The following is a 13,049-nucleotide window of genomic DNA, read 5'->3' as shown; positions in this document are numbered from 1 at the left end:
ATATGCCAGGCATTGCGCTATCCACTGGCAATATAAAAATGAATTAGATACCATCACCCCCCATCTTAAAAAAAGCTTAAAATGTGGTGAGGGAGAAGGATGCAAATGGATAACTGTAATAAAATATAATATGTGTTCTGCTAGAGGTATGTGTCCAGGGCACTATGTGAACTAAAAGGATTGTTTTTTATCGCTGGACATCTTGTGCCATTTTCAGACTGGTTGGTTGTATTTTATATTTTCCTGTTCCATAGAGAGATTTTTAATCATGCCTTTTATTTATCTAAACACAATCACAGTTGTCTTATAATCTGTAACTGATAATTCTAGGATCTGAAGTCATTGTGAATCTGTTTCTGTTGTTGCTTATGCTGGTTCTTGCTCATGAATCTTTGTTTCCATGTGTATTTTTGTTTTGTTTTACTATAATCTGCTTATTTTTATTAGAACATTATTTATGGAGATTATTTGACCTTGAATGACGTTCCCATCCTTCAGAGATAACTCGTTTTCTCCTGCAGAGTGTCTAGGGGCACTACCAATCAGCTGTTTTTTATTGTTGTTGTTAAGCAATGTTAGCCTTACAGGGAAGTTAGGGGAAAGATAGAGATTCTCATACACCCTTCTTCTAGTTTCCCCTAATGCTAACATCTTAGGTAACCATAGTAGTTATTGAAACCAGCATTGAGACAGTATTAGCTAATCCACATACCTTCTGGGATTTTGCCAGCTTTCCCACCTTTGTCCTTTTTTGGCCCAGGATCCAGTTCAACCTCCCATGTTGTATTCATTTGTCATGTTTATTTTGTCTCCTTCAATCTCTGACAGTTCTTCAGTCTTGGTTTGTTTTTCCTGAAGTTGGTAGTTTTGAAGAGTAATGATGGATTATTTTATAGAAAGTCCCTCAATTTGGGGTTTGTCTAATGTTTTGTCATGATTAGGTTATGCCATTTTGCAAGGTAGCACAGAAGTGCAGTGGCGCCCTTCTCAGTGTTCATATTGAGGACACGTCGTGTTTGACATTTTTTTTTAACTGATGACAGTAACTTCTAAGGTAGTATCTGCCAGGCTTCTCCACTGTGAAGTTACTCTTTTCTTCCTTGTGATTAGTAAGCCTTACAGGGAGATACTTTGAGACTGTATAAATACCCTGTTTCTTGTCCAATTTTTGCCACCAGTTATTAGTGTCCATCCTCCAGCTCTTGCCTGCAGCAGTTACTGCTGTGATGCTTGCCTGCTGGCGATTTTCTGTTTACAGCATTCCTTCTATATTTATTAGTTGGAATTCTCTGTAAGGAAGAGCTGCCTCTTTTCCCTCAGTAACTAATTTATCCAGTTATTTACTTATCATTGTGGACTCATGAATATTTATTCTATGCATTTTAATCCATTACCATCATTATTTGTTTCATTGATCAAATGGTCCCAGCCTTAGCCACTGGGAGCTCCTTCAAGTTGAGTTCTATGTCCATTCAGTGTACCTCTCTCATTTATTAAGCACTTCCTTTCTTTCTGGCATCCTAAGATGGTTTAAGCTCATCTTGTATTTTTTCCTCCCCGACCCTGAAACAAGCCATTTCTCCAAGGAGCTTTGTTTGGTTCATTTCTTAGAGATTAGTGTATACAAACCAATGTGTGCACTAAGATGTCATTACTTTTAGGTCCTCTCAGAAGACAGAATTAGGGAATGAGTGTGTAAAAACTTACCTCATTCATAAACAGATGCATATAATCATTTTCTCAATCCCTCCACTTATATATATATGTGTGTGTGTGTTAAACACCGTAAGTTCGTTCTGATGTCTTCAATTCTAATCTAGTACCATAAGGTTCATGTTAGCCTTCCCTCTTTCCTTATTTGTAACTTCTTTTTCCACAGGAAAACGTGGTTCTCATTATCCATGATACATTTACTTATTTGTTCAATTCTATAAACACAGTAATGTTAGAATTGCTAACCCATACATCTGTGAGAATCAAGTTATGACCTACAGTTCAGTAGCTCTGTGTAGTTCTTTCTTCCTGAACCTTATAGTACACAGTCAAAGGATTGTTTTCCAAAGCCATTTAACTGAGTTATTTTCTTCTCTACCCACTTTACTTGTGGTTTTGCTGTTCATTTGTGGTGTAATTAGGTTTATTTGTTACTGTTTGTGTTCCATTGGTTGGTTGTAATAATGTGAAGCATTCTTATGATTCCATCACTATCTTGTCAGCTCTTTGACGCTTTTAAGAAGTCTTTTCCATTTTATCCAATATTTTTAGCTGTTTTCAGTAGGAAAGTCAGTCCAAGTAACCTAACCTAACATATTACCAGAAATGAAACCTTCCCTTTGGAAAGGTATTGGTAAAAATCTAACTAACAGAAGCGGAAGATATTAAGAGGTGGCAAGAATACACAGAAGAACTGTACAAAAAAGATCTTCACTACCCAGATAATCACGATGGTGTGATCACTCACCTAGAGCCAGACATCCTGGAATGTGAAGTCAAGTGGGCCTTAGGAAGCATCACTACGAACAAAGCTAGTGGAGGTGATAGAATTCCAGTTGAGCTATTCCAAATCCTGAAAGATGATGCTGTGAAAGTGCTGCACTCAATATGCCAGCAAATTTGGAAAACTCAGCAGTGGCCATAGGACTGGAAAAGGTCAGTTTTCATTCCAATCCCAAAGAAAGGCAATGCCAAAGAATGCTCAAACTACCGCACAATTGCACTCATCTCTCACGCTAATAAAGTAATGCTCAAAATTCTACAAGCCAGGCTTCAGCAATACGTGAACCGTGAACTTCCAGATGTTCAAGTTGGTTTTAGAAAAGGCAGAGGAACCAGAGATCAAATTGCCAACATCCGCTGGATCATCGAAAAAGCAAGAGAGTTCCAGAAAAAACATCTATTTTTGCTTTATTGACTATACCAAAGCCTTTGACTGTGTGGATCACAATAAACTGTGGAAGTTTCTGAAAGAGATGGGAATACCAGACCACCTGACCTTCCTCTTGAGAAACCTGTATGCAGGTCAGGAAGCAACAGTTAGAACTGGACATGGAACAACAGACTGGTTCCAAATAGGAAAAGGAGTACATCAAGGCTGTATGTTGTCACCCTGCTTATTTAACTTATATGCAGAGTCCATCATGAGAAACACTGGACTAGAAGAAGTACAAGCTGGAATCAAGATTGCTGGGAGAAATATCAATAACCTCAGATATGCAGATGAAACCACCCTTATGGCAGAAAGTAAAGAGGAACTAAAAAGCCTCTTGATGAAGGTGAAAGAGGAGAGTGAAAAAGTTGGCTTAAAGCTCAACATTCAGAAAACGAAGATCATGGCATCCAGTCCCATCACTTCATGGCAAATAGATGGGGAAACAGTGGAAACAGTGTCAGACTTTATTTTGGGGCACTCCAAAATCACTGCAGATGGTGATTGCAGCCATGAAATTAAAGACGCTTCCTCCTTGGAAGGAAAGTTATGACCAACCTAGATAGCATATTCAAAAGCAGAGACATTACTTTGCCAACAAAGGTCCGTCTAGTCAAGGCTATGGTTTTTCCAGTAGTCACGTGTGGAAGTGAGAGTTGGACTGTGAAGAAAGCTAAGCGCTGAAGAATTGATGCTTTTGAACTGTGGTGCTGGAGAAGACTCTTGAGAGTCCCTTGGACTGCAAGGAGATCCAACCAGTCCATCCTAAAGGAGATCAGTCCTGGGTGTTCTTTGGAAGGACTGACGCTGAACCGAACTGAAGTAAATGCAAAAATGTATGGTAGTCTTTTGTTCTCACTAGGCTTCAGTGTGCCAATTCCTCCCAAAGCCTTCCAAAAATAAAACTCAGAAGTTTGTTATATATTTATATTTTACTTCAGTTCAGTTCAGTCGCTCAGTCGTGTCCGACTCTTTGCGACCCCATGAATCACAGCACGCCAGGCCTCCCTGTCCATCACCAACTCCCGGAGTTTACCCAAACTCATGTCCGTCGAGTCGGTGATGCTATCCAGCCATCTCATCCTCTGTCGTCCCCTTCTCCTCTTGCCCCCAATCCCTCCCAGCATCAGGGTCTTTTCCAATGAGTCAACTCTTTGCATCAGGTGGCCAAAGTATTAGAGTTTCAGCTTCAGCATCAGTCCTTCTAATGAACACCCAGGACTGATCTCCTTTAGAATGGACTGGTTGGATCTCCTTGCAGTCCAAGGGACTCTCAAAAGTCTTCTCCAGCACCACAGTTCAAAAGCATCAATTCTTCAGCGCTTAGCTTTCTTCACAGTCCAACTCTCACTTCCACACGTGACCACTGGAAAAACCATAGCCTTGACTAGATGGACCTTTGTTGGCAAAGTAATGTCTCTGCTTTTGAATATGCTATCTAGGTTGGTCATAAGTTTCTTTCCAAGGAGGAAGTGTTTTTAATTTCATGGCTGCAATCACCATCTGCAGTGATTTTGGAGCCCCCAAAAATAAAGTCTGACAGTGTTTCCACTGTTTCCCCATCTATTTGCCATGAAATGATGGGACTGGATGCCATGATCTTCGTTTTCTGAATGTTGAGCTTTAAGCCAACTTTTTCACTCTCCTCTTTCACCTTCATCAAGAGGCTTTTTAGTTCCTCTTTACTTTCTGCCATAAGGGTGGTATCATCTGCTGGCCATTACTTTTAGTACTATAAATACCCAAGACAGTAAAAAGGAGACTTATCATATAATATGCTCTCAATAAGCTGATAGCACCCATTACAAATTTGAAAGTTTTTATCAAGAACAATAAGACCTTGAAAATAAGAAAATAGAGACTTTTGGTTAATTGAATTTTCCAGTTAAGCATAGGGTAATCATAAACCCATTTTTGGTTCAAATTGGTGTAGATTTCCTCTTCTAAACTATAATCATCTACTTTTTCAGTTTTTGCATTCCACCGGAAAACTCAGGCTTTCCATTCTACTTCTATTAGTAGGAAAGCTCTACTACCACCATCACAGTGACATGTAATCATTATAACTGTGCAATCTGGGAAAATCACATATGCCTAACAAGGGAGTGCTGCTGCTGCTGCTGCTAAGTCACATCAGTCGTGTCCAACTCTGTGTGATCCCACAGACGGAAGCCCACCAGGCTCCTCTGTCCCTGGGATTCTCTAGGCAAGAACACTGGAGTGGGTTGCCATTTCCTTCTCCAATGCATGAAAGGGAAAAGTGAAAGTGAAGTTGCTCAGTCATGTCTGACTCTTAGCAACCCCATGGACTGTAGCCTATGAGGCTCCTCCATCCATGGGATTTCCCAGGCAAGAGTACTGGAGTGGGGTGCCATTGCTAGAGGAAATCATAAGTTATCTTCATGATGAAATATTATGAAGCCATTTAAAGTGATGACTAAGAAGTATAATAATAAATAATTGGGTTTCCCAGGTGGCGCTAGTGGTAAAGAATCCACCAGCCAATGCAATAGGTGCAGTAGACACAGGTTCGATCCCTGGGTTAGGAAGATCCCCTGGAGAAGAGCGTGGCAACCCATGGACATGAGGAGCCTGGAAGGCTACAATCCATAGGGTCACAAAGAATTGGACACGACTGAAGCAGCTTAGTGCATGCACACACACAATAATAAACAACATGGAAATGTTTTTGACACCTGATGTTTGTTTTTGATATCAGATGTTTTGATGCTAAGTGAAAAAAGAAAAATTTATATAAGCAATATGATCATGAGTAATTTAATTGTACACACACACAGAAGTGTGTACATACACACAGAAAGATTGGGGAGAAATCAACAAAATGTACTTTGAAAATAAACCCATATTCTGCAATGGGGTTCTGTTACAGAAATTGAAAATTGAAAAATAGGGACTTCCCTGGCAGTCCAGTGGTTAAGACTATGTGCTTCCACTGCAGGGAACACAAGTTTGATCCCTGGTGATGGAACTAAGGTCCCACATGGTGTGGCCAAAAAATAGAAATAAATAAAAATAGGAAATTGAAAAATAAATTTATTTTTAAATTGATGTCCTAATGCAACAGTTTTCAACTGTAGTAAATTACAAATGGTTTTTAATAATTCACCCTTTGTCTTAAATTAGAATAAATTCAAGGTTGTCAGTCTGATGTCACTTTCATTTTGTAAGCTTTTTTGAGAGGGAGCAAAGGAGAGTAGAAAGGGAGTGCTGTGTGTTGGGGCTGAGAGTGTCAGGGTAGGAGCTGCAGATCTGGGTACAAATCCTGGCTTCAGCACTGACAAGCACCAGTGTGCTGTGTTCATTATAGAAGTAAAACTGACTTTATAATCTTTCTGATACTTTATTTAGAAAGCATTTAGAACATTAGAGTTACGGACAAACTTCAGCCATCATTATTTCATTTATGTGCAGAAACAGCTAATACTCATTCTGTTAGATCTAAAATATCTGTGCCAGTTTCCATCTCTGAAAAAGAAGGAAATAATATATTTTGGAAGGTGCATTAGCTCCTTGAAAATGGTGCTTATGTGTCTGACCGATGTGTTCCCCTCCATCACCATCACAGACCGGTGACTGGCCTCCTGGCTGGAGGTGGCCAGGGTGTTGTGGGCGAGCACAGAACCAGGAGGGCCAGGGCAGGGCCACTCCCTCTCGGCCTCCACCTCCTTGTCTGCAAAATGAGGCCAGCAATTCCTGCTTCTTTGGGCGGTTGGAGATTCAAATGAGAGCTATAGGTTAAAAGCCTTCGTCAACAGTATATCCTTGGGTACATCTGAGGAGTCAGACATTTTAAAGAGACATTATAACATAGTGGTTAAGAGCTGAGACTCTGGTGTCATGATGCCTGGAGGGAAGAGACAAATTTCGTTTCTAGGAAGGTTGCTTTGAGAGGAGACTGTCTACAGGAGCCCTTCTGATAACTGGGCCTATTTGTGGTCCCCAGTGCACCTCTTAGGCTTGGTTGTCTCATGATTCATGTCAAGATGGCGATGCTCAGAATAAGGTCCCAGCTGCCTAAATTACCCAGTGCTTTGTAATCTCCAGCATATTTGAAACTCTGATAGTCAACTGAATTTGACGTAGGTGACCAAACTACCAAACTACAGCATTTTTAAGAGGAAATTTTCCTTATGGGCCCTAAATTCTATTCAAAGAAATTTCAAGAGTCATAAATAAAATTGCTTAGTATTAAAAAAAAAAAAAAAAAGAAAAAAAGTCTAAATTGGACTCATAAAGTTGGTTTCAATAGTGAGTGATAGAAATAGGAAAACCTACTTCAAGGTACTGTATAAGAAGGTAGTACTGAAGTCCTAATTTCAGAGTAAGATAACCCCAAATTGACCGTTCTGATGCTGTCATTCACTGAGATGTGGGGCAAGATCCCTCACCTCCCTGAGCTTGTTGCCTTGAGTGAGGGTGATAGGCCCCACTTTGGTTGTGACAATTGAGATAAAGCATTTAGCACAGTTCTTGGCACATAGGGAGCACTTGGTAAATAATACTCATGGTATTTTTAGGCAGGAGCGACTAATACTGTGTTTCTAAGTGATTCGGTAATAAGCTGGTAGTGTCTAAAACTAAAATTAGAATAAGAAAAAAGAGATGGTTTGACTTTTCTTTTGCTGTGTATCTTGTAATTGTTTAAAAATTAGCACTGTGGGTTGATTCTTGTGGCTCTGTAGTCTGGGGGCAGGGAGGGGGGCATGTTTGTTGAATCTGTGGGACCAAAAAAAGATGGGCAATTGATTACATAGCACTTGAAGATAAAAGGAGCTATTGAACGTGTGACCATTACTATGAGAGCCTCATTGAACAGCTCACCTACCATTTCAAGATTATTACCACCCGCCTCCTCTGAAAGCCTTCCCTCACCATTTCTGCAGCTGTGATCTCCCCTGAGAACCCATAAAGCTTACTGACCCCGTTTGGCCTCCAAGAAGCACTGAGGCAGTGAGTTGCCCTGTCTTGTGGCCACCCTCCCCAGGGCTGCGCTCAGGGCTCTGCTCTGCAGGCTTGGCTGGCTGGGCCCTCAGGGGTGTGACAGGGCTTGGATCCTTCCAAGGGCACATTCTTTCAAAACATTCTCCTGCATATTCGAGAGAAGGCGCGGATACACTGAATGGTACTTGGTGTTTGCTGGGTTTCCACGTTAGAGAATAAACAGATTAGGGTGGGAAAGGAGCCCCTCGGCCAGCACTCCCCAGAGAATCGAGAGGTACAGAAAACATCCTTGAGAAATGAACAGCAAAAATCTTAACAGACATGACAGGGTATTTTAAATAGTGCCCACATTGGGAGTAAGACAGATAGATTATTTGCCTGGCCCCCACTAAGGAAATGGACGGGGAAGATAAAGGAATTTCTAAGGTTTAGGTATATTGGTCTTATTCTTTCTTGTAAAATACTGAGACTGTCTCTGAATTTAGTAGATGTTTGTGGAGCTTCTGCTGTGTGCAGAGTCATAATGATAATAACTAACATTTGAGAACTTACTATTTTCTAGGCCTGTTTCCTCTGATCAGCGAAGTGGTCTTAGACCTAGACAGAGTCATTCATGCTTTAGGTAGGGATAGGGGTCAGTCTTGTTTGGGCATGAGAGAACAAAGTGAACGGGGTGGGAAACCGGTTGTTTCTCATCTGTACTTCCTGTAGAATAGAGTTGCAAAGATATGCTTGAGAAATGAAAGGCAAAATTCTGAACGGCCTTCCTTTGTACAACCTCTGAATCAGCCCCATGGTCTCTTTTGCTTACAGGCATCAGAAGTTGAGAGACAACTCTCCATGCAAGTACACGCCCTCAGAGAAGACTTTCGGGAGAAAAACTCATCAACCAACCAGCACATCATCCGGCTCGAAAGCCTTCAGGCCGAGGTCAGCCTCCCCAAGCAGCCATGTTGGGCGGAAGGACTTTTCTCATTGCAGGAGCCGTGCCTGGCCTTTTAGACACGGAGTCCTCTGAACAAAAACCTGCCCTATCTAGCATCTCTGGAGAGAGATGTCTGTGAGAAACTGAATGGGGATCGCGCGACCGTGTTTCCCTGGGGAGCCTGTTGTCTAGAGAAGTACGGTTGCTCAGAGTTACTGCCGAGTGTGCTGAAATTAGGGATGACCTACTTTTTACTGGATATGTTGATCCCTCCAAAACATCCTAAACGGAGGATTGGAAAGAGAATCTTCCCCTTCTCCATTCCATTTGGGTCCGCTTCAGTCCCTCTAAATAGGACCTATTATTCTTACCTATAAACCGAGAGTAATATGTCCTTCATCGGGTTGAAGTAATCTACTTCATAGTGTTGATGAGAGGATTTGATGAGTTAACACATGGAAAGCACTGTGTGTGGTGTTTAGAAGAAAGTAGTGTTATTGAAAGCATACGAGAGGCCAGGCAGGGTCTATGGCCCTGGCGGGCAAGCCAGAGCAGGGAAAGTAGCACTGAGGGGACGAGTCTGTAAGAAGCAGGTTGTGGGGAGGTGAGGAGCGGAGAAGGGTCACATCACCAGCCCAAAGGGGGCCTCTGTGCTGGAGAGGCTTCCACCTCCTCTGCTCCTGAGACCCCTCAGCCAAGTGTCTGAACAACAGCCCTTTGACTGAGTTACATTTTGAGGGACAGTCCAGCGCCACCACCATGGTAAAGGAACGAGCCCGCATGGTCAGACCCAAGAGGCCAAGATGGCTACTCCCCTGTTTCATACATGATGCAAAGATGTTTTTCTAAAGTCTGTCAATATCTTCTCTTTTCTCCTGGCTCTCACTCCCTTCTTCCCTCCCTTCCCTTGGGATTCCTACGGGTATTGAGCAGCAGGTCCTTGAAGTAAGTAGTTGGTGCTGGTGGGTTTGGCATGCCTGTCTGTGATGGTCTGTGTGCATGACGTGCTGTTCAGCCACCTCTGCCAAGGTCCAGCACCCTCAAGTTGTCTGTCTGCCTAGACCCTTGTGACACAGGGTCATGCCCAGGAATGTTTGTGGCCAGATTGGGTCCCAAGTTTCAGGATGTGTAGGATCGGGTGAGGGAGTTGGCTACCTAATGCCAATTCCCTGCTTCATCTAATAACATTTTTACATCTAAAAGCCAAGCTATGAAATTGTTTATTTCCAGTAAGTCACTCGGAGAAGGCGATATCACCCCACTCCAGTACTCTTGCCTAGAAAATCTCATGGACGGAGGAACCTGGTAGGCTGCAGTCCATGGGGTCTCGAAGAGTCAGACACGACTGAGCGACTTCACTTTCACTTTTCACTTTCCTGCATTGGAGAAGGAAATGGCAACCCACTCCAGTGTTCTTGCCTGGAGGCTCCCAGGAACGGGGGAGCCTGGTGGGCTGCCGTCTATGGGGTTGCACAGAGTTGGACATGACTGAAGCGACTTAGCAGTAGCAGTAAGACACTTCACAAAGCTCTGAACTTCTGAGTTTGTTTGTTTTCTGTTAAGGGGTGGGGTTGTATATCAGAACCAGGTTACCTCATGACTTCACTGAATGGAACTTGGGAACCAAAGATGATCCACGGGAAGGAAAATGTGAGAGTCAGAGGGTACTTAAATGCAGCTAGAGTAAGAGCTCCCTTCACGTGGGCAGCATTGCTTCAGCGTGGAGAAGAGTAGACCATTCACACAGCTGCTCCGTTGGTCCTTCCCGGGGTGCACACCTGAGAGACCCTTTGTTTGGCCGGATACCTGATCCCTCTGGACAAAGGCCTCATACTTCATTTCCCCAGGACGGCATCTCATCCAACGGAGGGGAGGTGGCCGGGGAAGAGTCGTGCCCTCTGAGCAAGAATTCTAGTCCAGAGAGTGAGAACAGCCAAAGAGCGGAGGGGAGGCAGGTTTCAGAGGACTTGGGACATTCATTTCCAGATCTCTCCTGGAAACGATCTGTGGTTGGTCCCCTTAGTGAACTGTCATCATGCTAGACTAGAGATCGTAGAGCACATCTGAACCACGCCAGGAGAATACTCACAAGAAATGGGGTAAGAGATCAGTCTAGCAGGGAACTGATAATGGGAGGAGCCGAGGCACCTACAGGACTCTAGAAGTCCCCCAAGGCCACTGGCAGTTGAGGGGACTCGGGAAGGTTCCTGCAGGCCCCTGAGCAGGGCAGGGTTCCTGGGCTGGAAGCATTGCTGGCCTGGGGGCATGCTGGGTGGCTCTCACCCTGCAAACCTTGAAGCCACAGAAGACTTGGCATCTCTTTCCTCTTTTCCTCTGTTTTCTCACTGAAACAGAAGAGACAGAACAGACTTTCCTAAAAGAAAGTCTGTATCTCTCTTGTGGCTGGCTAGATACTCAGTGTACAAACATATCAACCTGTTTAATAAAAGGAGAAAGATGGCTTCTATTCACTAGTTTCTTGCTGAAGCAGAAGATACCTTGAGTAAAATCAGTTATTTACTTGTCAGTGTCCTGTTCCCTCCCAGGGCAGGGGCTGATGCAGGCAGTGCTGTTTTCTGTATCCTAGGGCTCCCCCATTCACCTGGGGCCCTGGGTCTGAGCCATGACCTCGAGTGCCAGACCTGCCAGCGGTGGGGGAAGGACAGAGGAGAGAGAGAAGAACATGAGAGTGCAGTGCCCCAGGGGCTGTCCTGGGCCTTGTCTTAGGCTCGGGACTTGAGAGAAGTGTCCCACAGGTTAGGTTCCACTACCCCACCAGCTGTTGGGTTGGAGTAAAGTCGTAGGCAGGGGACTTCCCTGGCGGTCTGTTGGTTAAGACTGCACGCTTCCACTGCATAGGGGCACAGGTTTGATCCCTGGTCAGGGAACTAAGATCCTGCATGCTGCATGACACAGCCAAAAAAAAAAAACCGTTGTGGGCAGCAAGGTGGAGCCCTTCTCTGTGTTATCTGTGGAATTTTCCAGAGCACTAACCTTCTTTGCCTCTACCTGGCACCCCACATTCCAGCTTCCCCAAAGCTTAACTCCCACTCCTTCCCAGACTGGTTTACGAAGGGGAGGGGTTTTCTCCTCAGCTGGAGAGTTCATAGCTGTTCTGTCCAGTGTGGGGGCTGCTGGGGCAGAGCACTGGAGAGACGCCTGCCTTCGTGTTCCGGGGCTGGTCCCTCCTGCCCTACTCGTCAGCCCGGGTGTAACCCCACACCGCCCTGTGGCGCTCTCCCTGCTTTCAGATCAAGATGCTGTCGGATCGGAAGCGGGAGCTGGAGCACCGTCTCAGCGCCACCTTGGAGGAGAATGACCTGCTCCAGGGGACAGTGGAGGAGCTGCAGGACCGGGTGTTGATCCTGGAGAGGCAGGGCCACGACAAGGACCTCCAGGTGCGGGCACGGAGGGCGGGCTCAGGGCCAGGCGCGCTCGGCCGCCCGGCCCCGAGGAGGGGCTAGTGCATGGGCAGTGGGCGACGCTGAGGCCTCTCCTCAGGCCGGATATGGGTCTCCTCAGGTGTGGCTAACTGGTTGCTCTTTCTCTGCCAAGAACCAGTGCGTTGCTCCAGCAGGTCATCCTTCCAGTTTGTTCTGAGCCACTGGCCCCAGGAGCAGTTTCATGGAGTTCTTTCCGGGCTATTAACGTGACTGGAGCACCTGCAGTGCTGTTCTGCCTCCTGGGGTTTGTGGAATCTGGGGGGGACTTCAGAGGGAGCCCGTGGCTGTGTCTTGGACTCACGGTGCTCTCTGCTGCTGCTTCCCCAGGCCCCTGCCTTCAGTGGGCTGGCCCCGAGCAGAAGCCCAGAAGCTGCCCACTGAGCACAGCGGGACATATCCTGATTCTGCCAGTTGCTAGCGAAGGCACAGGCCTACCCCTCTATGAGCCTCATTAGCCTCTTTTTTTTCCTTGCTAAAAGAAATTGTTTCATGGCTATATTTGTCCTTATTTGGGAACTGCCACCAGGCCTCAGCTGAATCCCAAAGCTCACACTTGACAGGAAACGACCCCTTAAACACTCAGCCTCCCCAGAAACAGTGCAGCATCTGCTGCCAAGAATGCTTCGCCTCAATGACCTAGGAGCACTGGGCCTGGGGCTCCGGGCCCTGCTTCCCTGGGGTGTCCTCTGAGTGTGCCAGGGAGCAGAGCCGATTGCAGCAGTGCAGTTCGCGTGCAGGTGGCCAGCCAGGGATAGTCCTGTGCCAGGTGGGTCCCTGCCCAAAGACCAGATTG

The 13,049-nt window shown here is 45.1% G+C and overlaps 1 protein-coding gene across 2 annotated transcripts in view; it reads left to right on the top strand.

Annotated features, from left to right (window-relative positions):
- Positions 1-13,049, top strand: part of BICDL1 (BICD family like cargo adaptor 1) — an 80,215-nt gene that overhangs the window by 43,420 nt on the left and 23,746 nt on the right. For both annotated transcript variants that reach the window (XM_070386038.1, XM_005891472.2), the window contains exons 3-4: positions 8,702-8,818; positions 12,065-12,211. In XM_070386038.1, coding sequence (XP_070242139.1) covers positions 8,702-8,818; positions 12,065-12,211 — 264 coding nt within the window. The remainder of the gene's footprint in view (positions 1-8,701; positions 8,819-12,064; positions 12,212-13,049) is intronic.

This window comes from Bos mutus, chromosome 17 (assembly GCF_027580195.1).
Source record: "Bos mutus isolate GX-2022 chromosome 17, NWIPB_WYAK_1.1, whole genome shotgun sequence".
NCBI lineage: Eukaryota > Metazoa > Chordata > Mammalia > Artiodactyla > Bovidae > Bos > Bos mutus.
Note: the sequence above shows the minus strand (reverse complement) of the source record. Positions and strands in the feature narration are given on the sequence as shown.